Genomic DNA, 26,223 nt, shown 5'->3' on the forward strand with positions numbered 1-26,223 from the left:
GAAAATAACAAAAAAGAACTGAAGAAAAACGTAAGAGAAAGTAAAAGAGAGCCCAAACCGTCGCCTACGATAGAGATTTAGCGTAGATGAGGCCTCGAAGGGGAGGAGGAACTAACGACGGGAATTAGACGATTCTCCTCACAGGAAACCACCAATTACTAGGAAATCAATCATACTGCTGTACTGTTCTGTATATCTGTAATGTTGACTGTAGAGTGTAGACCCACTCTCAAACTATCAAACATAGGTCAAACTCAGATATAGGATGTTAATAAAATATTTTTCAATAAAAAATATTGAAATTTTGAGACCCTTACTTTTCTTTACCTCCAACCGAACACCTATTGGATTTCCAAATTTAAACATTTGTATTCGATTTAAGATGTGATTATTTAACTCGAATAACCTGTTTCTACCGTGTGATTTTTGTTAATCTACAGTTTAGAGGAATGAAGCGTGTGACAAACTAAGCTATTAAAATGACAGTCGTTCAACTTAAAATTGCACAATTTTTAATAAGATGAAAGAAAACTCGAAATTATTACCCGGCACTTTCAAGTTCCGGAAAATTTCTGCAGACCAAGTATATTTCAAAGAAAGACAAGACATGAGAGATTTTCCAATGCATTAAGAACGCCTAGTAATAAGACAAAAGTTTCATGTTACTCTGATTTTCACTTGAAGGTGTCAACAAGCTCTACAAGAGTACAGCACAGAGAGGCATGAACTCACTCATCAAATAACCATGAATGTCTACAAGAATAATGACATTCATACAATGTTCTCAGACAAAAAGCTAGATTCTATTAATCTGCTACTCTCATATCATCTACTCTGTATGTTGTTTTTGGTTAGGGTCCAGTCAATTTGAAACGGCCATTCACATCGGATGAGTTTAGTCAGGAGTGTATGAGGATTTAACGATGAAGATATACGTACAAGAATTTACAATAGCCAATCGATTAGATACTTAGGGCAGGAATGGTATGCGGATTTAATATTTTCTGTCCGGGCTTTTACTTCTTCACACCTCGACTTTTTTGCAGTCTGCTCCTCTCTAAGCATCTCAATCTCATGTTCAAGTCTAGTGATTTTAAGTTTGTTCATCGCTAAGCGTTTCCGCAGCTTTTCCTCCTCCAAAGTAATCGCTCCTTTGGCTTCTTCCATTGTTTTGAGCTTATCCCTTGATCTCATCGACTCCTCAATCTCAACAAGGCGCTGGTGCAACCACTTCACATCCAATTTCAAATTATCAGCATCTTTTACAGTGGAGTATAACTCCGCCATATCATCAGAACTAATGTCATCGATAGAGGTGACCTGGAGCTTTTGGACAACCCTGCAGATGCCAAGTAGACAACTTTTCTTAAAAGTTTCGGAGTTCAAGTCACAACCTTGGGTTATATCGCCATACTTGGTGTATATGGTCTGCAGGAGAGAAGTTTCGGACATCATGCCACATAAGTCAGCATCGTATGGACAATCATTTTCACAATGTGAAGTGTTGAACTGACTTGGTCCTTCTGTGGGTTGCAGATCCAAGTGAATTCCGGAGTTTTCGCCTGTCTTGGAGACCGATCCTCCACTTGCACCAGCTAATATATCTACAAGATTTTCAAAAGAAAAATCTTTTCAATATGCTTTAGAGTATAAGTAGTACGTGTGGATGTTCGCCGAGGGGCGGGGGGGGTACCCAACACACATGACTTTAGGGTAAAACCTGTCAGCATCATGCACTTACCATCGTTGCTCCCTTTACGTCTCCAAAAAAGAACAGTACGGGAATTACGAAGTACGTGACCAACATGAGAATGGCCATCACGATCCATGAATCTATAGAAACACAAAAGTAAATTGATTCCGAGAGGCAATCAAAGAAACTCGAGTTACGGAAATCAAGTTTCAAGGGTCCTCGAAATTATCAATGCAAGTAAGAAGACAACATATTACAAACAAACTGAACTCAAGACATCTCTTGCTTTCTCCCTATATTCCTCAAAATCCTACATCTAGCATCGATTATATATCAAACCTTAATCTTTTCTTAATCTACATTAGAAGAAGCACAGTGAAAATCATTTGAAAAAATCTGAAAATTCAAGGTTCTTAAAATGAGTACAGATGTCCGTACCTTCTATTTGAGTCCCACTAATCATATCATTCTCTTCAAGGTTGCTATGAGTACGAAGCCAATAGGGATTTTCACCAGATGATTCGACCAGCGTGGTCTGAACAGATGTACCCCCTCCAAGCATCATTTTCTTGCTATCACTCGCCAAAAATGTACCCATATCCAGATCAGGGATCTGCTCACTGCCATTACACAGGACATCTGCCTTGGAGATCGGCTTCTGCTGAGCAGCTTCTTCAGGGAACATCGAAGTGCTGGTGAACAATTTACCTTGGGCTGGAAAGACAGTAGAAGAGTTGTTATGTTGCCTACTTTTTTCCACTGACAGTTGTTGAAATATGAATACTCCTACATTTTGACCAATATTTTCTTGCAGTATACATTATCTATAATTTTTTTACATTTTATATTTAGTTGTACATATAGTTGGAAAAAAAGTTGTGTCAAAATTTGAGATCGTTTGACCAACAAGGTCAAAATAAGGACAATAAAAATGGGATGAAGATAGTCAGATATAGCCGTTGTTCAAGAAAGCGTAAAACAAAACACAAGCAGGTCTTCACATCTTGTAACTAGTCGGTGAAAATAATGTATGCCACTTTGAAGAGCTGCATTCATTTGAGTTGCAAAAAAAAGGCAATGTATAAAGGTAACACGCCAAACTTCAAATGCATATGTGAATTTTTTGGATAGCAGCTGAACAAAGATAAATGACAGCAACAAAATCAACAGCTTTGCACTCAATTTAGTACTACCATGGAGAATGGGAAGTGCAACAACCAATAAAAGATATCAAATCGACCTCCCGAAAAATGTGGGGTGAAAACCCATAACAACCACAAATGACATAGCACTACTACCACAGAATGATTACAAGTAGGAAGTTTATTCAGATACTCAAAATGGAAACAATGACATTCCTACATGGAAGGAGGTTATTACGTACTTCCACTGTTCCATTCAATTGTATACGTTTTTCAAAATCTCAGTCCATATTCTGAAAAATGTATACAGTCAGATCGAAGAGAGGAAGTATAACCTTGCGTTTGATTGGGAACAATAGTTTGCTAACTAAATCTGACATAACTGAACACGCTTGTAAGTTGAAACTACGATGAAGTACGATGCACAGTACATCCATATTACCCATCTACAATAGATGGGTAGCATTCTGACAAAAGGACGATCATGACAGTACATCTATACTAGCGCTTTACTGAGAAACACAGATGTGGTAAGTAAACATTTCGGAGTTGGCTGACCAGATTGCGCTATAGCAGGACATTAAATTCTACCCAAATTATGAAGGCAAGTCCAGCTAAGATACAAGTGCAAGCAAAATACTATAATGTGAAAGCAGAGGGGAACGAGCATAAGGTACAGTAAGAAACCACGAACTCAACAACCCAATCTAGAACAAAAGTAAATTTTCAAGTATTCCAAGTCAGATGAATATTGATTATCAAGAATGTTTAGAGCAAAATTGATGGGATAAAAAGATTTAACCTTTTTGTTTCTTTGATCCTCCTACGCAATTTAAACTACCCCGTCGACCATTTTCAGGTAGTGTATCAGGTGCATCCATGTTTTGCTTGTGCAAGGGATGTTCCATGGTCACATTTCCATCAATTACTACATCCAAGTACAAGCCATATCAACAATCCTTCAACAACATGAACACTAAACAACTTCAAACTAACAATTGAACATGGGGAATCTACATATACAGGCTACACATAATGTTCTAAATTGCAAATTTACAGGCAAACTGGCTTATTAGATTCACTCCTCAGCGAATAGCAAATCGGTTAGAGCGTATCAAATGTGACATATTCATAACGAATTAGTAAGCCTTCTATTATTTAGACCAACTTTTTCAACAACCCTCTAACTGTTACGTCAAATTTCAGTAACAAAACAACTGAAAGGCCTAACTGAAAGATGGGATTTTTGAATTTCTCCTCGCATATTTGTGGGTCACGCGTAGTTTGGTCTGGATGAGACGGAGTAATTAATAAACTAAAACCTATGAAGCACACAAAAAAATGTTTACCCATCAATTTGTACACTAAAATTACTACAGAAAACTGGAATATTAGCCTAAAACACAAGATAATATAATCTCATTGCAGATTGATTACTGCACTAAATATGTTCCATCACAACCATACCAAAAAAAACAAAATTAATGATAATAACACAATCTTAGTCGTCAATTAATACACAATGTGACAAACCCTATTAACATTCCGTGAGATTGGAGTATTGGACCCATATGCAAAGTCTTGGATAAAATTCATCCTAAAAAAACAGCAACAGTAAAAATTAGAAGAGGGTTTTGTCACGTGACTAGGATAAGAAGACATGAGAAAAGACACCGAAATGTAATGATTCAACTAACTCCCAAAAATGAATGAATGGATGATTGAAGAAAATGAATGATCGACCAAGGAAACCCTTCAAACACGAGAGCTCTATAAAATAAGAACAATTAAGCTAAGAGAACATATGATAAGTTTGAGACAGTGGCATTGAAAAAATTAGATCGCGACAACATTACATATGATTATAGACCTGTCAAAACCTGACCCGACCCGAGAATCAACCCTAATCAAATGTATAAAACTGTATAGAATTGGACTGACAGATTGAGTAGCTTTCATGTGTTTGGATACCTACTTCACTACATGATTCCATCCTTTTCTTTTAACCGCCTGCAAAAAAAGTTGTATTGAGTACACAAGAGGTTTAGATTAGAGTCTATGTTACTCCGACACTTCACTTAACTAGCATATCACGTATCCTATACGACACGACACTTCGACACTTCATTTTAGACCAAAAAACTAAAAACTTGGTTCAAAATAGCCATATCCGATACTCCGACACCGTGTCGTGTCCGATACTTGCGGACATGTCAGATTAACATAGCTAGTTACAGTTCACTCAGCCAAATCTCAATCTACAACTTCACTAATACAACCAAACTACACTCACAACTTCAGACATATATTCCCTCTAAATTAAGCTTTCCATAACATAATCAGAAGAATGGTATCTTGATTTGATGCAATTTATTTGAGCTTTCAAATCCTTACTACTCAGTATTCCTAATGCAAGCTCCTCTTCTTGCACCTCAATCTCAGTTTGAAGCTTAGCTACCTCAACTCTTTTCACTTCTATACCCTTTCTCCTCTCTTCATTTTGCTGTCTAAGTTCCCTCTCAGCTCTCTCAAGTTTCTCCAACTCATTTGCCGATGAGCTCATCGCATCTTCGACCTCATCTACGTATTTCCTTAACCATATAACGTCCAAGTTTACGCTCTCAGCATCTTCTATGAAAGAGTAAAGTTCCTCGAGGAGACTAGGGTTTACATCAGCAAGTCGGGTTTCTTGGAGCGTCTTAACAATCCTGCAGACGGCTACTTAACAATTTGTCTTAAAAAGTTGGGATTGGAATTTACATGATTTGGTGATATCTCCATGTTTATTGATGATGGCTTTCATTAGAGAAGCTGAATCCCACTCCTTGTTGTTATTAGCTTCGTTCGAACATTGATCTCCTCCTGGCAAGGGCTGAGGATTGATCCTGCTGTGTTCTTGGCTTGCACCAGGTGTTTCACCTGTAAAAGTAAACCGTTAAAGTTGTGTCATTGACCGATGGGCAGTTTTCTTGCTGATGGGTTTCAAACCAAAAATATGAGTACGTCTCCTCGACAACTTTGCCAGCTAAATAAGCACACAATTGATTGACGAATAGACAAATTAGTAGTACCTCTTCCCCACCATCATATACTTTACATTTTCTGATATGGTTTTAGGTAAGCATTAGAAAGTGGGCTAGAAAGTCGCACATGCATTCGTTTTCTATAGTCAGAATCAAAACATGCCAAATAAGAAACATGAACTTTTGGCTAAGACAAAATAAATGGAAAGTAAGAACTCTATGCCAGGAGTCGGAAACAATCAAATTAAACTGAGGGAGTAATTAACGACCTTTTGCTCCGTGCTTACTTATGACTCCGTTGTCTCCGCTCAATGGTTCAGTACAAGTAGAGGGAACAGCACAAGATTCAGTTGACGAGTTGATCAAAATGAATTGAGCCGATGAACACCTCCTTAATGGAGCACCACCAGGCATCATCTCCTCTTTTTCACTCACCATACAAGTGCCAGCACGTAGATGGGTCTCAGTAGGTTGAACAAGTACTTCAGATTGTTGTTCTAATTGAGCTGCGAGAAGATAGCAGCATTAAAAGAAAAAAAAGGAATGAAAGTGTTTAATGCTCATACATCTGAATCCGACACAGTAAGATTTATTAATGGGTTTGAGTCGTGCCTACAAGTAAGTGACAAAATCCAACCGACAAGTCTGAATGATGTTACACTCTAAAACCAACTGGACAATCTTGTTACCAATTCTCCCATCTTATCTTTTGCTGATCTGAAACACTCTAATATTGACAACCGTATCATAATAGGAGTTCTTGAATATACGCATCCTACATTCCTACTGATGGTTAATAATTTCATATGACAGTATTATGGAGAAGTACCTCTCAGTATTTGCCTTCTACCTGTGCCCCGTGGCCGACCTCTGCCTCGTTTAGTTAGATTGTTGTTGACAGACTTGGCTTCGCGAAATGCAACTTCAAGTACCAACATTCACATATATCATTACCATTACAAAACAAACTTAGCATCTCGACATTATATAATCAATAACAGAAACAGTGGCGGAGTTAGGGGTAGAATACCCCACTAAGATGACTTTACCAACTAAACAAGCACACGATTGAATGAGGAAGAGTCTAATTAGTAATACCTCTTCCCCACCAACATAGAGTTACACATTTTCTGATCAGGTTTTTACGTAAGCCCGAGAAAGTGGGTTAGAAAGTCGCACATACATTTGTTTTCTATTGACAAAGACAAAACATGCGTAATAAGAAACAAGAACTTTTGGCTGAGACGAAATAAATGGAACATAAGAATTCTGTGCGAGGAGTCGGAAACAGTCAAACTGAGGGAGTAATTAACTACCTTTTACTCCGTGCGTGCTTATGACTCCATTGTCTCCGCTCAATGGTTCAGTACAAGTAGAGGGAATAGCAGAAGATTCAGTTGGCGAGTTGATCAAAACCCTGGATGAGGTTACATTCCAAAACCAAGTGCCAGCAAGTGAATGAGGCTCAGCAGTAGGTTGAACAAGTCTTGCACTTTTCGTTACTTCAAATTGCTGTTCTAATTGAGCTGCAAGAAGATAGCAGGGAGTATTAAAGGACAGAAAGTAGTCTACTCGAAATTTAGATACCTCATTTTAAGGCGTAAAAATGAAAAAGTTGTGTACAATCTTCGTGTGCCAGAGTATCCAGACTAGGAATATGCACATGCATCTGCATTTGACACACTGAGATTTCATATAAAACGGGTTTGGGGCTGTGCTTGTACCAAAATCCAATTCACGAATCTGAATGAGGTTACATTCCAAAACCAACTGGGTAATCGGTTACTAATTCTCTCATCTATCTTTTGCTCATCTGAAACACTGAAATTTCGACAACTACATATAGAAGTTCTTGAATATACACATCCTACAGGTGGTTCATATGCCAGTGTGCGCAGAAACTTACAAGGAACTAAATTATTATGGAGATGTACCTCTCAGATTTTGCCTTCTACCCGTGCCCCGTGGCCTGCCTCTGCCTCGTTTAGTTAGATTGTTGTTGACAGACTTGGCTTCGCGAAATGCAACTTCAAGTACCAACATTCACATAAATCATTACCATTACAAAACAAACTTAGCAACTCGACAATATATAAACAATATTGCAAACAGTGGCCGAATTTAAGGGGCTAGAATTCTATAAGGTTGTCACCCTAAGACGTGAAAAATATGATTTATTCAGCATTTTAACCCTAGATTGAATCCTGGCTCCGACACTAAGTAGAACGTATATATACTAACTACAGGCCCTTGAAGGCGGTAAAAACCCAAGTTGATCAAGGATGTTACCCTCCGAGTTTCTGTAAGTTTCAAGGGCCAAGTAAACGACCAATACGACCTCTACAACGGTTGATCGGATTAGGCATCGGCTTAGCCGGTTTCTGTTTCTTTATGCTGAGATCCAGGGCTTCATTGTCGGGTTGCAATATAAGTATAAATCGTTAGTTTGAAGCAAAATACATAAGCAAACCATAATACTTAGAACATCCTATGGACTACATCACTACAGTGGAGTACATGTCTGCATTAGTGGGATTCGATTAACCCTCGTCAATCTCTGTAATTTTATCCGATTCGAATTTGAACTTTATTGATATAAACCAATCTTTTTTTTTTTTTTTTTGGTGACGAGGGGTTTAATCCCCCCGGGCCCAGGCATTCCGGCGTCACCACCTGGACCATGTAAACCACCCCAATTGAAACAGCCCAGAAATACTTCTACGTCACAAAATAAAAAGGAACACCGAACACACAAATCGGACCTACAAAATTTCTAAAGTTTTAACACAAGGAGTACTACATTACTAAAACACAAGGAGTAAAAAAGACAAATAAAAAGTTCTTTCACCCAACAATCCAGAGACTATCTCAGTACTTGACTGTAGGAGACCCGTACCCGTTTCAAGAACCCGTAATTGTGCCCGACTCATGTCTTCAGAGTTCAGATATGGTCCAGAATAATTTTGCACTAATCCACCACTCAACATGGTACGCACGTAACTTCTACAAGGTTGTAACCCCACTAAGATGTGAAAACAGTAAAACCCAAGTTGATCAGGGATGTTACCTCCGAGCTTCTGCAGTTTTCGAGGGCCAAGTAAACGACCAATACGACCTCTACCACGGTTAATCGGACTAGGCATCGGCTTAGCCGACTTCTGTTTCTCCATGCTGGGATCCACGGCTTCATTGTCAGGTTACAAAATGTATAAATCGTCAGTGTTAAGCGAAAAACATAAGCAAACCATGATACTTAGAACATCCTATGGACCCTACATCACTACATGTCTACATTAATGGGATTCAAATTAAGCATCGTCAATCTTAATATTTTTATCTGACTCGAATCTAAACAAACAACAGTAGAGGTTTAAAACAGTCCAAAAATACCTATACGTCACAAAAAAAATTGTTATATGGCCTACTTTTCTCCACTGACGGAATTGTAGAAATAATGAATATTCCTTCTACATATAACATATTGACCAATATTTTCTTTCAATATACATTTTCCTTAATTTTTTATACTCCCTCCTATTCACTATATTCTTCCCCTTTACTTTTTACCCAAGAAATAAGGAAGTGAATTTGGACCACACAAAATACACTACTCCACATGCCATTGAATTTGGACCACACAAATCAACCCAAAAAAGGAAATAGGGAAGAAAACCCGAATAACCGAATAAGGAAATAGGGAAGAAAACCCTGAATAGGAGGGAGTATTAGTTATACAAATATTTGGAAAAAAAGTGAAATCGTTTGACCAACAAGGTCTAATGGAGACAATAAAAATGGGATGAAGATAGTCAGACATAGCTGGTGTTCAAGAAAGCGTAAAACAAAACAGAAGCAGGTACTCACATCTTGTTACAGGTCGGTGAAAATAATGTATGTCACTTTGAAGAGCCGCATTCATTTGAGCTGCACAAAGAAGGCAATGTATAAACGCAATTAACATACCAAACTACAAACGCATATGTGAATTTATTGGATAGCAGCTGAACAAAGACAAAAATGACAGCCCCAAGTCAACAGCTTTGCACACAATTAGCACTACCAACTTTGCATACAAGATATCAAGTCGCTCTCCCAAAAAATGTGGGGTGAGAACCCAGAATGACCATAATTGATATAGGAGTACTACAATAGAAAGATTACAAGTGGGAAGTTTATTCATCGACACCTCAAAAGACGTTTATACATGGAGGGAGTCATTATTAAATACTTCTGTTGTTTCATTAAACTGTATTAGTTGGGTAAATCTTAGTCATATATTCTGAAAAATGTATACAGTCAATCTGCCTAACTGGATTCAGTCAGCCCCACCGAATCGTAAATCGGTTAGAACATATTCTATAGCACTGCCAACTTAAAATCAATATCACACATCCTATAAGAGCGAATCAAGCATCAGATGAGACATCATAGCGAATTAGGTAACCTTGCCACTTGCAAACAATTGATATCTCAGAAAATCAGTCATAAAACCAACTTCACAATGGTTACAAGTTCTCTCATCTTATCTTTTGCTGATGTGAAACACTCTAATATCGACAACCGTATCATACTAGAAGGTTTTGAATATACACATCCTACATTCCTACTGATGGTTCATAATATCATATGACAGTATCCCAAGAAACTAAAGTATTGTAGAGAAGTACAGCCTCTCATTATTTGCCATATATCTGTGTCTCGGGGACTGTCTTTGCATCGTTTAGTTAGATTGTAGTTGGCAAACCTGGCATCGCGAAATGCAACTTCAAGTGCCAACATTAACATATATCATTACCATTACAAAAAAAAACTTAGCAAGTCGACATTATATAATCAGTAACAGAAACAGTGGCGGAGTTAGGGGTAGAACACCCCCGCTAAGATGTGAAAAATATGATTTTTTTAGCATCTGAACTCCGATTAAATCCTGGCTCCGCCATTGAGTAAAGTAGAGCGTACTTATACTAACTCCAGGCTTTTGAAGACAGTAAAACCCAAGTTGATCAAGGATGTTACCTCCTAGCTTCTGCAATTTGCGTAAACGACCAATACGACCTCTACCACGGTTGATGAGATTAGGCATAGGCTTAGACGGCTTCTGTTTCTCCATGCTGGGATTCACAACTTCATTGTGGGCCGGGGTTTGAATATAAATAAATCGTTAGTGTGAAGCTGAATACATAAGCAAACCATAATACTTAGAACATCCTATGGACCCTACATTCATGGTAGAGGTGATCATGGGTCGGGCCGGGTCGGGTTTGGGCGGGCCCAATCATTAAATTAAGCCCAAATGTGCGGGTCGGGTCGGGCTACAAGTGCGGGCCTATTTTATCGGCCCATGCAGGCTAAAGCGGGCTTCGGGCCAATTCGGGCTAAATATTTTCCCTCTTGAAATAAGTTTAAAAATCCTCATTATAAAGTTAGATACTTTGTGTATTTGTTATCAAAACTTTCGTATAGAATTATGTGATTTTTTCGAGTATTGTAAATTAAGAAGTAGTAACTTAATGTAGCTTTTATGAACCTAGTGCTTGAGGTGACTCATACAAACTAAATGCACAATTTTTTATAGTGTAATAATATATTTTAGTGCGGTGCTCACTGTATGTTGTTGTAGTGTTGTAGTTGATTTGATATTTGTTGTTCTTTAGGCTCAAAAAAATTGACTTAGCACGCCGATAATGGTAAACAATTTATCGGCACTAGTGTGATACAAAATCATTAGCTCATTTTTTATCATATAAATACCGGTAAAGGAAAATACTAAGCCTTATCAAACTAATACATGTAAACAAGTGACTACGGCTTATTTACAATACAACAATTGATTGGTTAATTATTTTACTAAATACTTATTAACATTCTTAAATTGTACATATTCGTAAATTTTGCATATGTTCGGGCCGGGCCGAGCCAAAATTTGGGCCGTCAAGACTGCCCAAACCCGGCCCTATTATATTCAATCGGGCCACGGGCTTCGGGTCGTGGGCTTTTCGGGCCTAAAATCGAGGGCCGAACCCGGGGAAAATTGGGATGGGCCGGGTCGGGCTAGCGGGTCTGGCCCATATGATCAGCTCTAATTCATGGGATTTGAATTAACCTGACGTCAATCTTTATAATTATATCCGATTCGAATCTGAATTTTAATGATACATACCAATCTTAAAGGAGTAAAAAAGACAAAGAAAAGTTACCCAACAATCCAGAGACTATCACAATATTCGGCTGTAGCTGACCCGTACCCGTTTCAAGAACCCGTAATTGTGTCCGACTCATGTCTTTAGAGTTCAGACATGTTCCAAAATCATTTTGCACTAAGCCACCACTCAATAGGGGATATGACTTGGTGATGTCTTCGCTTGAACATTGACCTCCTCCTGGCAAGGGATGAGGATTGATCCTCCTTTGTTCTTGGGTTGCATCAGGTTTTTCACCTGCAAAAGTAAAATGTTAGTCGCGTTATTAAGCGATGGCAGTTTTCCTGCTGTCGGGTTTCAAACCAAACTTATGAGTACCTCCACTCAATGACTTCACTAGCTAAACACGCACACAATTACGCACACAATTAAAAAAGAGACTAATTAGTAGTAACTCTTCCCCATCATCACATAGTTTACATTTTCACATGAGGTTTTTACGTAAGCACAAGAAAGTGGGTTAGAAAGTCGCGCATAAATTCGTTCTCTATAGACAGAGACAAAGCATGCCTAATAAGAAACATGAACTTTTGGATGAGACGAAATAAACGGAATATAAGAACTTAATGCGAGGAGTCGGAAACAGACAAACTGAGGGAGTAATTTACTCCATGCTTACTTATGCCTCCATTGTCTCCGGTGAATGGTTCGGTACAAGTAGAGGGAATAGCAGAAGGTTCAGTTGGCGAGTTGATCAAAACGAGTTGAGCCGAAGAACACCACTGCAATGGAGCACCACTAGGCACCATCTCCTCTTTTTCACTCACGATACAAGTGCCAGCAAGTAAATGGGGCTCAGTAGGTTGAATAAGTCTTGCACTTTTCCTTACTTCAAATTGCTGTTCTAATTGACCTGCAAGAAGATAGCAGTATTAACGGACAGAAAGTAGTCTACTCCACATTTAGATATTTCATTTAAAGGCGTAAAAATGAAAAACTTGTGTGCAACAGTCGTTTTCTAGAGTATCCAGACTAGAAGTATGCACCTACATCTACATCCGACACACTGAGATTTCATATAAAACGGGTTTGGGGCCGTGCTTGTAGCAAAACCCAATTCACGATTCTGAATGGGGTTACATTCTAAAACCAACTTCACAATGGTTACAAGTTCTCTCATCTTAACTTTTGCTGATGTGAAACGCTCTAATATCGACAACCGTATACTAGAAGATTTTGAATATACACATTCTACATTCCTACTGATGGTTAATAATCTCATATGACAGCATCCCAAGAAACTAAAGTAATATGGAGAAGTACCGCCTCTCAGTATTTGTCATATACCTGTGCTTCGTGGCCGCCCTCTGCATCGTTTAATTGGATTGTTGTTGACAGACTTAGCTTCGCGAAATGCAACTTCAGGTACAAACATTCACATATATCATTACCTTTATGAAACAAACTTGCAACTTAGGGTAGAATACCGGCACTAAGATGTGAAAAAATATGAATTTTTTAGCATCTGAACTCCGATTAAATCCTGGCTCCGCCATTAAGTAAAGTAGAGCGTACTTAAACTAACTACAGGCTTTTGAAGACAGTAAAACCCAAGTTGATCAAGGATGTTACCTCCAAGCTTCTGCAAGTTTCGAGGGGTGCGTAAACGACCAATACGACCTCTACCACGGTTGATGAGATTAGGCATAGGCTTAGCCGGCTTCTGTTTCTCCATGCTGGGATTCACAGCTTCATTGTGGGCCGGGGTTTCAATACGAATAAATCGTTAGTGTGAAGCTGAATACATAAGCAAACCATAATACTTAGAACATCCTATGGACTATATCATTACATGTCTATATTCTTGGGTTTTGAATTAACCGGTCGTCAATCTTTATAATTATATCCGATTCGAATCTGAACTTAATGATACATACCAATCTTAAAGGAGTAAAAAAGACAAAGAAAAGTTACCCAACAATCCAGAGACTATCACAATATTCGGCTGTAGCTGACCCGTACCCGTTTCAAGAACCCGTAATTGTGCCCAACTCATGTCTTCAGAGTTCAAACATGATCCATAATCATTTTGAACTAATCCACCACTCAACATAGTATATGAATTGGTGATGTCTTCGCTTGAACATTGACCTCCTGCTAAGGGATGAGGATTGATCCCCCTTTGTTCTTGGCTTGCACCACGTTTTTCACCTACAAAAGTAAAATGTGAATCGCGCCATTAAGCGATGACAGTTTTCTTGCTGTCGGGTTTCAAACCAAACTTCTGAGTACCTCCCCTCAATGACTTTACCAGCTAACCACGCGCACAATTAAATGACAAAGAGACTAATTAGTAGTACCTCTTCCCCATCATCATATAGTTTACATTTTCGCGTCAGGTTTTTACGTAAGCACGAGTAAGTGGGTTAGAAAGTCGCACATAAATTCGTTCTCTATAGACAGAGACAAAACATGCCTAATAAGAAACATGAACTTTTTGCTGAGACGAAATAAACGGAATATAAAACTCAATGCGAGGAGTCGGAAACAGTCAAACTGAGGGAGTAATTAATTACCATTTACTCCATGCTTACTTATGACTCCATTGTCTCCGGTCAATGGTTCAGTACAAGTAGAGGGAATAGCAGAAGATTCAGTTGGCGAGTTGATCAAAACGAGTTGAGCCGAAGAACACCGCTGTAATGGAGCACCACTAGGCACCATCTCCTCTTTTTCACTCACGATACAAGTGCCATCAAGTAAATGGGGCTCAGTAGGTTGAACAAGTCTTGCATTTTTCCTTACTTCAAATTGCTGTTCTAATTGACCTGCAAGAAGATAGCAGTATTAACGAACAGAAAGTAGTCTACTCCACATTTCGATACTTCATTTTAAGGCGTAAAAATGAAAAACTTGTGTGCAACAGTTGTTTTCTAGAGTATCCATACTAGAAGTATGCACCTACATCTACATCCGACACACTGAGATTTCATATAAGACAGGTTTGGGGTCGTGCTTGTAGCAAAACCCAATTTACGAGTCTGAATGAGGTTACATTCTAAAACCAACTTCACAATGGTTACAAATTCTCTCATCTTATCTTTTGCTGATGTGAAACGCTCTAATATCGACAACCGTATCATACTAGAAGATTTTGAATATACACAGCCTACATTCCTACTGACGGTTCATAATCTCATATGACAGTATCCCAAGAAACTAAACTAAAATGGAGAAGTACCGCCTCTCAGTATTTGTCATATACCTGTGCCTCGTGGCCGGCCTCTGCATCGTTTAATTAGATTGTTGTTGACAGACTTGGCTTCGCGAAATGCAACTTCAGGTACAAACATTCACATATATCATAACCTTTACGAAACAAACTTAGCAACTCGACAGTATATATAATCAATATTAGAAACAGTGGCGGAGTTCAGTGGGCTAGAATTCTACAAGTTTGTCACCCCACCAAGATGTGAAAGATATGATCTTTTGTAGCATTCTAACCCCAGATTAAATCCTGGCTTCGCTACTTGGTAGAACATAATTATACAGTTATACTAACTACGGGCTCTGAAGACAGTAAAGCCCAAGTTGATAGATTAGAAGATGTTACCTCCGAGCTTCTGCAAGTTTTGAGGACCACGTAAACGACCCATACGACCTCTACCACGGTTAATGGGATTAGGCATCGGCTTAGCCGGCTTCTGGAATCAATGGCTTGATTGTGGGGTCGCAATATGTATAAATAAATAAGTAAACCATAAGACTTGGAACATCATATGGACTACATCACTACATTAATGGGATTCGATTAACCCCGGTCAATCTTTATAATTTTATCCGATTCAAATCTGAACTTTACTGCTACAAACCAATCTTAAAGGTTTAAACACTCCAAAAATACAAGTACGTCACAAAATAAAAAAGGAATACCGAACACACAAAAATTGCCGGACATACAAAATGTAAAGTTTTAACACAAACTATTAATGACTAACTGGCTTGTGAGTTTTGACGGTCACAAGCGATATTTGCTGATTTCAAGGATCCGATAAAGTGTGTTTCTTTTTTTTTTATCTGAAGCTAATAAAAAAATACTTATAAACGGAATGTACTTAAAGTTTGCGTGACATACCCGCCAAAAGTTTCCCAAAATGTGTATAGTTTGTTCAGTTGTATTTTAACATTAAAGGGAGGGAGAGTGACAGTACACTATTATATAGAGAAAATTTCTTCGTGTTCTCCGAAGGACCGTATTCCTTACACCTAAGTCCTTATAATATAACATTGGTGGATTGTCTTTCGGTGTAAGGAGGACGGCCCGGAGGACACACGAAGTTTTCAAATATATTTTATGTTGAAAATTAGGGTTTTAAGCCTTACTACACAATCAATCAGTAAAATTATTCTACCAATATGTAAAAAATAGCTTAATTTCTTCACAAAATCGGCAATTTAAACTTACCCGGATGCTGAAATACACAATATATATCTCAAGTAAGTGTTTTCTAGGGTTTTGGTGGGGAGATATGAAATCCCTAATCTTAAAAATTGAAACTTGAACAATCCAAAATGTCGTTTAGCTGATTTGTGAGATACCCAGAAAGTTGAAACTAAGAATTTGTCACAAATGACTCAAAACACTGACAAAAGAACATAAGATATTAGGGAAAACACGTAAACCTGAGTCAAGATCAAGGTTGAAGAAAAAGAAATAGTTGATAGTATAAGTAGCAGTTTGAATGAGAGAGACTGAGAGAGTGAGTTGAGAAAGTAAAAAGTTGAGATATCTCAAAAAAGACAAAAAAAAAGTAAAAAGTTGAGAAAATGCAAGAGTTATATAATACTGAATTTATTTGAAACTAGGTTTGGTGCCCGGTTTCGCCCGGGCTACCTCTATTTACCGTTAAATTTTATTTTCAATGAAATAAACTACATTGGAGTTGTCTAACTCACACGTTTACTATTTGTAATATATTTAACTACGGCATATCTTGTAATTATGATGAAATGTAAAATTTATTTTCAAATTATGAGACACGTTCACTACCCCGCTATTAATATTATTACTTTCACGACATTCTTTCTGAATATCATTACGTTCACTACTCCCGTGGTTACTATGTTTCTTTTACTAATTCCTCTATTTTTTTCGTTAAATTCATTATTAAGTTAATTTTATCCTACTATATTTAAATAAATAAAATATTTCCTTGAGTCGATTGATTATTTAATTGTTCATACTTTTTCTCATTGTTACCATTGTTACTTTCACTACATTCGTAGTTACTTTCACTACTCTCACTATCATTATTATAACTGTCACTACTCCCACATTAGTACCGCTAATTTTATTAATCTCGTTGCTACTACTATTACTTTTACTACATTTATTTAATGTATAATTCTGTGATGATACTAATTAATTCCATAAGTGGGGCATGTTAATTTTAAGGAAAATCACTATATTCTTGTATTTTCTAAATATAATTACTTTAATTTGATGTAATTTCCATAAATATTTTTTATCAAGGAATCTGTATATTATACTTTTAACCAAAACTATATAATATTTACATTGAGATCCCTTTATCAGGTTCATCACACGGTGCTATCGATTTAAAACTATATAGTATAATTAATTTGTATAGATTTCTTTAATTACATTGAAGTCCCTTGGTTTCTGGAATTAATATATAGTATTGATTGATAAAGGTGACTACTTTTATCCGGAGTAAGGCTCTATTCTTTCTGGCTTTTTAGAGCCGAATCGAATCGAATGAAGTCGAATCGAATCGAATCGAGTTAATTGAATTGAATGGAGTGTTTGAAAGCCGAATCGAATCGAGCCGAATCGACTGAATAGAGTGAAATGAATCGAATCGAATAGAATGAAATGAATCGAACTAAGTTTCGATTGAGTCGAATTGAATCGAAATAATATTAATATTATTATTAATATTAATACTAAATATAATATAATTATATTTATAATTATTATTTTTATAAAAACGCAAACTTTATTATTATTATTATTATTATTATTATTATTATTATTATTATTACTACTACTACTACTACTACTACTACTACAAGAAGAAGAACATTACTAATAATAATATTACAGTTAGTCTTGCTGAAGACGGGTCGGAGCAAGTGACGGGTAATGCCACTCACAAAACGGATAGGGGGGACAAGGTGGGGGCACCCTCATGTGCTTCCCTCTCTCTTCTATTTGGGTCATTTGTGAGAGGAAATGGTATCCGTCACTCCAAAGTGACGGATACGTGCCGTCTTCAATGAGATTTTGTGATAATATTAATACTAGTAATTATACTAATTTGAGTGATTAACTAGGTAGCCACCATGAACCACAATACACTATCAATTTTATTAGGTGAAATAATGGAGCACCGATTTGCTAGATTGTTGTTCAAAGTCTAGCTATGTATCATCCTAATTTGAGTGATTAGGTAGTCACCACGAAGCAACAACAATCCTAATTTAATTAATTAGATAAATAAAAAGCGACATACCCTAATTTCATCTTTAACAAACAAATAAATTTGATTGATTAATTAAAACTCAACAAATAATGTTAATAATTGATAAACAAGTAAATTAATTTATTATTTGATAAATTAGAATCCATCTTGTAAGTTTTAAGTCATTTGAGCAATTAAATTAAGTTTTAGGGAAAAATATTGATTCAAGAGTCCATTTGGTTCAGTTTTAGGTGAAAAGGGTAAAAAATAGAACGTTTTATGAAAAAGTGTATGTGAAAGAGTAAAGTTCGTATATGGAAAAAACAATTAGGTATTAATAATAGTAATATTAAAATTAACAATGTTATTAATAATATTATTAATAGTTAATATTCATATTCATATTAATAACAATATTAGTAATAGTATTAATTTTATTAATATGATTATTATTGATTTTAATAACTATAATATTCGAAATGATAACAATAATGAGGATGACTAATTAATAATAAATTAATGATAATAATAATAATAATAATAATAATAATAATAATAATAACAACAACAACAACAACAACAACAACAACAACAACAACAACAACAACAACAACAACAACAACAACAACAACAACAACAATAATAATAATAATAAATTAAATAAATAAATAATATTAAAAATATTAATAAAAACTATTAAGTTTAAGATGTACAAAATTGAAATGGCTGAATTTAGTGGAGTCAATTGAATCGAAATAACTTAATGGAGTGAATCGAATCAATCAATCAAGGAGTGAAATGAGCCGATGAATCAATAAAGTCAATCAATCGAATCGAAATGAAGCCGAATCAATAGAGCCGAAATGAATCGAATCAATAGAATGAAGTGAATCGAAATGAGTAAAATAAGCCAGAAAGAACAGGGCCTAAGTTCCAATAATTATTGCACTCTGACTCCGGATTTGGTGACCGGAGGGAAGGATAAAAAAAAAGGGTGGTGCTCATTCATGGACGAGTTTTACTCTTTCATGGACGCAAATGACCATTTTACCCTCTTTTATTTCAACCCCAGATTTTCAATTCTCTCACTATTCAATTCTCCTCTTGAAGTACACCACCTTCCTCCCCCACCCCTGCCACTGCCCTTCCCAGCCTCAACTTGCCGCCAACCATCGCCTCTTTTCCTCACCTCCCTTAACCGACGAAGCCCACCACACTAATGTCATTCACTGTTGAGCAGCAGCAGCAACTATAACTTACAACAATATGCAGAGCGTTTGTTCACACAAACCTCCAATTTCACATTGCTATTCATTACACACTAATCAAAATGCTAATGATGTCAATTTGGCATCTGCCTTCCCCCTATTTATTTTAAAGCAAAGATTGACCATTTTAAATCGGAATTGGAACCGGAGCCTGGACCTGGACGAATCTACTCGTCAGCACTCATCTCGAATTTCATAAAATACTTAATTTCATTTACAATTTCATTTTATGTAGAATTGAAGCGAGAGTATGCGGAAAGTGAGCCACATTTAAATTTATTAACAAAGGAGGAATCGTTATTCATTATGGTTTGGATGTTCTTGCTGATGATACCATCGCAATTGGCCTTCACATGACAATAATAATTCCATCAAACCCTAGTTAAACTAATTTAATCTCTATAATTTGATAGAACATATTTAACAAAGTCAATAAATTGGAATTATTAGTTGATCGACATGAGAACTAACCATTAAAATTGAGTAATTTAACGGATTTGATTAATTTTGTGAGGAAGAAAATTAGGGAGAACTTCTTTAGGGGAAGGGTGGGGTATGGAAAAGTTATGACAAAATGTCCATGAATGAGTAATATGTGTCCATGAAAGAGCAACTACGAAAAAAAATAAGTGTAAAAGTTAGGTGGGGTTTTGTGATAGAGGAAAGAAATGAATAAAATAAAATTAAAAGTTTTCAAAATAAGACCAGTGAAAAAAACTCAAATGATCCGTTTAAGAAATAGGGAAAAGAAAACAGTGAATATGAGAGACTATAACTTGTGAGACGGTTTTTTAATACGAAGCATATAAAGAGACTCATTTATCGATTGTGATAAATGTCTTAACGAATAAAATAAGGGTGGACGGTTTTATTGTATAATCTGCGTATAAGTTCTGATACACAAGAAAGAAGTAGCATCTCAGAATAATTCTCAGATGTGAAAATTCAATGAGATAACCATAGTGGTTTGAGTGTAGTGGAGTGCGAGAGTGCCTCAAATCGTTACAAATTGGCAACGAATTGAGAGGTCTCGGCTTCGACTCCCTACACGGGAGTGTTGCGGTTACCTGTCATCCTAAGGGATGTCTTACACTCTTACCTAACACACATGATTTGCAGGATATTGCATGTGCCCGGGATTAAACCCCTCGTCATGAAAAAAAAGAAGTCCAATTGTCCAGGACAAGGTGAGGTAAGTTAAAAGAAGTAGCTTAGTAGCATCTCAGAAAATTCAATCAAGTTCTACAAGAGTCAACACAGAGATTCATGAAACGGTAGTCATCAAACTACAAAATGCAACATTGTGATTCACAACTTGAAACACATACTCCCTCTAAATCAAGGTTTCCATGGCATAATCAGAAGAATGGTATCTTGATTTGATGCAACTTATTTGAGCCTTCAAACATGGGCGGATCTAGCCCATATTCACTAGGGCTATAGCCCCAGATGAAATAACAAATAAATTTCACTGCACTAAAATAGCATTATCAACCTGTAGCACAAGTGGTTTTTGTTGTGCTCTTCTCCTTAGACAACAGGGGTTCGAAGCCCCTTGCAGCACTTAGTTTTGTCTGATTTTATTATTTTTATTAAGTGGATGCTCCTTGATTTTACGCCTTGCCTATTTAGTAGTCATGCATATCCAATTTTATGGGAACCTTCCCTATTTAATAGTCATACATATCCAATTTTATGGGACAATTTCTTATGATATATTTAAATCAAGTAGTTATTTTATTTGTCATTATTATAAAATATTTAATTAATACGAGTAAAATATTGTATATACCGAGTTTAACTATCTTCTCTTTAGATACGTTCCATTTTTGTTAATCTTTAATACGGGACATTCAAGATTAATAAAAATATTTACTATCTCCCTTTGTTGAAAATTGTCATGGTTATAGTGGATTCATATTTTTTTTCCTGGAATCTCCTATTTACTAAAAAAATAGGCGAAACTCTCATTTTTCCCGCTTAAATCATATTTCCAAAAATAAAGCGTAGTATTTTTAGCATATATTATAGGTATGGTAGGTGATTAATGGCACTATCTTTTAATAAATTAATACTTAACATATTCTAATTATTTCCATTTTACATAAATTTATCTCCATTATTATATTATAAAAAAAACTTTATACTTTTTTAAAAAAAAAAATTAATTGTACGATGAAAATTCATTGACTTTTAATGATAAGAAGTTGCACAAAAAATTAATAGTAAAAATATTCTAAAAATAACATCATTAATTTCTCGATAAAAAGAAAACTTTCATTAAAATACTCATTTCATGACTTTTTACAATTTTAATTTTTATTGCTCAAATCAAAATAAAATGTGATGAGAAGTATAAAAAATAAGTGAATTGTGATTTTAAAATCCATTAATAACACGGAGTACACTAAAAAGTAAAATTTTATAAATACCGTTCATATATTGCACGAGATCTAAACTAGTTCCAATTAAAAAATTAAGGCGGTTTCTGCGTGAAAAATATAAATTTTACTTGATTTAGCCTAATCAGTGGACAAAATATACAAAAACAAAAACTCGTTTTCCTCCCTGAGGCCTGGTCTCGAAAACTCATACATGGATATTCCAATGGTCGTGAATTGATTTTTTCTCTAACCAATACGCTTCAATAGTCTATAAATTTAGCCCTAGGAAGATCTCATTCCTGGTTCCGCCCCTGTCTTCAAATCTTTACTAGTTACTATTCCTACTGCTACCTCATCTTCATCCACCTGAATCTCGGATTGAAGCTTAACAACCTCAACTCGTTTCACTTCTATATTCTTTTTTCTCTCTTCATTTTGTTGTCTAGCTTCCCTCTCAGCTCTCTCCAACTCATTCGCCACTGAGCTCCTTGCCTCTTCAGCTTCATCAACGTGTTTCCTTAACCATTTCACGTCCAAGTTTACGCTCTCAGCATCTTCTATGAAAGTGTAGATTTCCTTGAGGAGACCAGGATTAATATCAGCAAGTCGGGTTTCTTGGAGCTTCTTAACCATCTTGCAGATGCCTTCTAAACTGTTTGTCTTAAAAATTTGGGATTGGAATATACATGATTCGGTAATATCTCCATGTTTTTCGATAATGGCCTTCATTACAGAAGTCGAGTCCCACTCCTTGTCATTGTTACCTCCTTTTGAACCTTGACCTTCTCCGATCCTAACAAGTTGGTATTGCTGAGTTCATGGCTTGCACCAGGTATTTCTCCTGCAAAAGTAAAACGTTAAAGTCGCTTCAGTAAGCGATGGGCAGTTTTCCTGCTGAAGGGTTTCAAACAAAGCTCTTGACATTATTCAGCAATTTTAGATAAAGATTATAAGATCAAACAAATGAGCTTACCAACAGAGGCCAACTTCTGCTCCCACCCAAACCCAGAAGGCCTTCCTCTCTTACATGTCGCCGAATCCTGTCCTACAATCCCATCAGTCCTATCTTTCCTAGGCCTACCCCTCTTCCCTTTAGTGGACTCACTTAAAGAAACAGCACCAGAAGCCACATTAGATTCAGGTTTGATAATAGCATTTGCATTAGAGATTACTTTATTGAAATAATAAGGTGATGAACCTTGCATTGTCATACATACCTTCTCCTGCATCCATGCATTTACTTCACCCCAATATTACAGAAACTAAACTTTCCAAGAAAATCCCTAATTATATACACAAAGATCCCAACTTTATGCTGAAAATTAGGGTTTTAAACCTTACTGCACGTTAAATTACTCTACCTATATGCAGTTTAAATAACCCAAATGCTTAAATAGTACACATTTATATCGTAAACTGCCATCTTTCAAAGAAAGACAGGACATGAGAGATGAAAGAAAACTCGAAATGATAACCGATACTTTCAAGTCCCGGAAAATTTCCGCAGACCAAGGATTTTTCAAAGAAAGACAGGACATGAGAGATTTCCAATGCATTAAGAACACCTAGTAATAAGACGTAAATTTGATGTTACTTTTTGATTTTCACTTGAAGGTGTCAACAAGTTCTACAAGAGTACAACATAGAGATGCATGAATGACTCACTCGTCAGTCGTCAGATAATAACTGTCAAGGTCTACAAGAATAATGAAATTCATACAATATTCTCAGATGAAGCTAGATTCTATTAATCTGCTATACTCACATATCATCTACTTCGTATGTTGTTTTTGGTTAGGGCCATGTCAATTTGAATCGGTCATTCACGTCAGATGAGTTTTGTCGTGACTATGGTCTATCATTAGAAAGATGATCCAACAATATAGAAATACGAACAAGAATTTACAATAGCCAATCAATTAGGTACTTAGGGCAGGAATGGTACGAGGATTTAATATCTTCTCTCAAGGCTTTTATCTCTTCACATCTCAACTCTCTAAACATGTAATACCTGTAATACTACGGTTTTATGAGTCTCTGGGTACTCTATCGAGTAGGCCTTACTCTGTCGAGTAAGGGTGAGTTGCAGTTTAAAATAGTTTCTCACCTGTTGGGTACTCGATCGAGTAACGTAGATACTCGATCGAGTAAGGGGGCACTCGATCGAGTACCTTAGCTACTCGATCGAGTAGCCGGTTTACGGGGGATGATTTCTCGGGTTTTGTTAATAATGCGATTAAAGTATATATTACTTCCGTCATTGTTCTTTAAACACTTTTTAAAACCTAGTTAATGTCAAGAGAGAAAACAAAGTACGTTCTTCGCCTGAATCGCATTGTTGGCAAATCCCGGAGTTTGGAAGGTCGGATTTCACCTTTCTTTATACCGTTGAGATCCTTGCGTCGAGGGTAAGATCTATGTACCGTTTTTATAGTTTTTCCTTAAAGTTGGTTAAACCCTATTATTGGGAATTGGGGGTTTTGTTGTATTTTGTGTTGGTAGTGATTATATGTTTGTATGTTAAGAGGAGGATTTGTAGAAGAGGCATTTTGATATCAGCTGTGAGACCGTCTGATTGTGTTGTGCTTTCCAGGTAAGGTTTCTCTACTCAGTATTAGTTCCATAATGCATTGTTGGTGTTGTGTGATTGTTGAATAATATCGTAATTGTGTTGTGACGGTTGTTGATTGTGATTGTTTGTCTCTGGTTCTCGAGATGCGTTCTCGGCTGAGTGGAGTCACTTGCGGGAGTGGCTTCACGCCCTAGTTTCGCCCTTCGTGGAACCCGCCACGGAAGGGGATGTGCACATTAATGGGACAGGGTTATCGCTCGGTATGATGAGCGGGGCTTAGGTGGGAACGGTCTGCGGTCCCCCATGGCGCGTGGTGGGTCCAAAGGGATGATCGGTGACGGAGATTGATGGGAGTGGCGTGATTGTGTGCATGTGACAGTATGAGTTGCTTGTTTACCGTGTTGTTGGTTTGTATATATATTGTGTGATTAGTACTGACCCCGTATTATTGTTTTTAAAACCTGCGGTGATCCATTCGGGGATGGTGAGCAGATATTGAGCAGGTATGAGTTGAGTTCCGGGATAGCCGGGATGTGCCACCGTCTCGATGATAGAAGTCTTCCATTTGTAGCTTTAGTAGTTTAATAAACATTTCAGTTAGCTCAGTATACAGTTGGTTTTGAGAACATGTATTCGTATTTTGGTATTTGGTTTCAGATTATAACCTTTCACTAAAGTTATACTATTTAAATGTTGTTTCGTTATTGTCTTATGATTATCATTGCCTCGGGTAACCGAGATGGTAGTATCCTTATACCTGAGTGGTCCTGGTAAGGCACTTGGAGTATGGGGGTTTTACAAATGGTATCAGAGCGACGATCCTGAAACCTGTAACCAATGAATCTAATGAATATAGGGAGTCAATTAAAATGAACCCGGGGTAAAGGTTGTAGGAGCTAATGCAAAGGCTTGGGAGACGTCCTAAAGTCGCGAACTCGCCCTACAATTTTGAACCGGTCACATGGGGGGTGTATGTCAAGTATGTGTTGTTTGTTAGCTTGTGTGTGGATGTGATGAAGTATGTTGTAATTGCTGGATGTTTGGAGTAGAAGGTTGAAATTGTGAATGAAAGATTGGTGAGACATATAGAACTGTTATTGAAATAAGAAGCATGTTGGATGTTTACTATGTGGCGTTTGATAACATGATATAAATGTTTTGTTGATCGTATGAAAAGCTTGGTAGAATTGCATGCTTAACTAGTTTATAATGTTGGGATTATAAAGTTGTATAGTATGTTGGGATATGATATAGCATGCGGGTAGCATATTCGAGTTAGCATGACTCGATCGAGTGGGACTGACTCGATCGAGTGGGTATTTGACGATTTTGCAACCAGAATCATGTTTTTGGGCACTCGATCGAGTACCTCGGGCACTCGATCGAGTAGCCTGGCTACTCGGTCGAGTATGTTAGAGATCAGAAGGTCTGTTTGGGGTCTGATGTCGGGGCACTCGATCGAGTATGGTGGGCACTCGATCGAGTAGCCTGTTACTCGATCGAGTAGGTTTAG

General features: G+C 36.9%; 1 protein-coding gene across 11 annotated transcripts; it reads right to left on the reverse strand.

The window, feature by feature from the left end:
* Positions 1–644: 644 nt before the first annotated feature.
* LOC141653568 (uncharacterized) lies at positions 645–16,803 on the reverse strand. 11 transcript variants are annotated; one of them, XM_074461373.1, is made up of 19 exons: positions 15,615–15,702; positions 15,264–15,335; positions 14,575–14,826; positions 13,973–14,209; positions 13,631–13,747; positions 13,346–13,417; positions 12,678–12,911; positions 12,056–12,295; positions 10,875–10,982; positions 9,723–9,782; positions 8,926–9,042; positions 7,793–7,870; positions 7,175–7,384; positions 6,688–6,780; positions 6,128–6,364; positions 5,596–5,754; positions 3,638–3,763; positions 2,132–2,407; positions 645–1,604 (listed from the first exon to the last, which is right to left on the reverse strand). In XM_074461373.1, exons 1-19 carry the CDS (start codon positions 15,688–15,690, stop codon positions 946–948), a joined length of 3,423 nt encoding a protein of 1,140 aa, XP_074317474.1. In that variant the 5' UTR covers positions 15,691–15,702; the 3' UTR covers positions 645–945. The 11 variants fall into 11 exon arrangements, with proteins under 11 accessions (XP_074317474.1, XP_074317473.1, XP_074317478.1 ...); XM_074461372.1 differs by having other exon boundaries at positions 7,793–7,885; XM_074461377.1 differs by lacking the exons at positions 13,346–13,417; positions 15,264–15,335 and adding an exon at positions 16,467–16,803 and having other exon boundaries at positions 7,793–7,885; positions 15,615–15,718.
* Between the last annotated feature and the right edge of the window lie 9,420 nt (positions 16,804–26,223).

Source organism: Silene latifolia, chromosome 4 (genome assembly GCF_048544455.1).
Source record: "Silene latifolia isolate original U9 population chromosome 4, ASM4854445v1, whole genome shotgun sequence".
Classification (NCBI taxonomy): Eukaryota; Viridiplantae; Streptophyta; class Magnoliopsida; order Caryophyllales; family Caryophyllaceae; genus Silene; species Silene latifolia.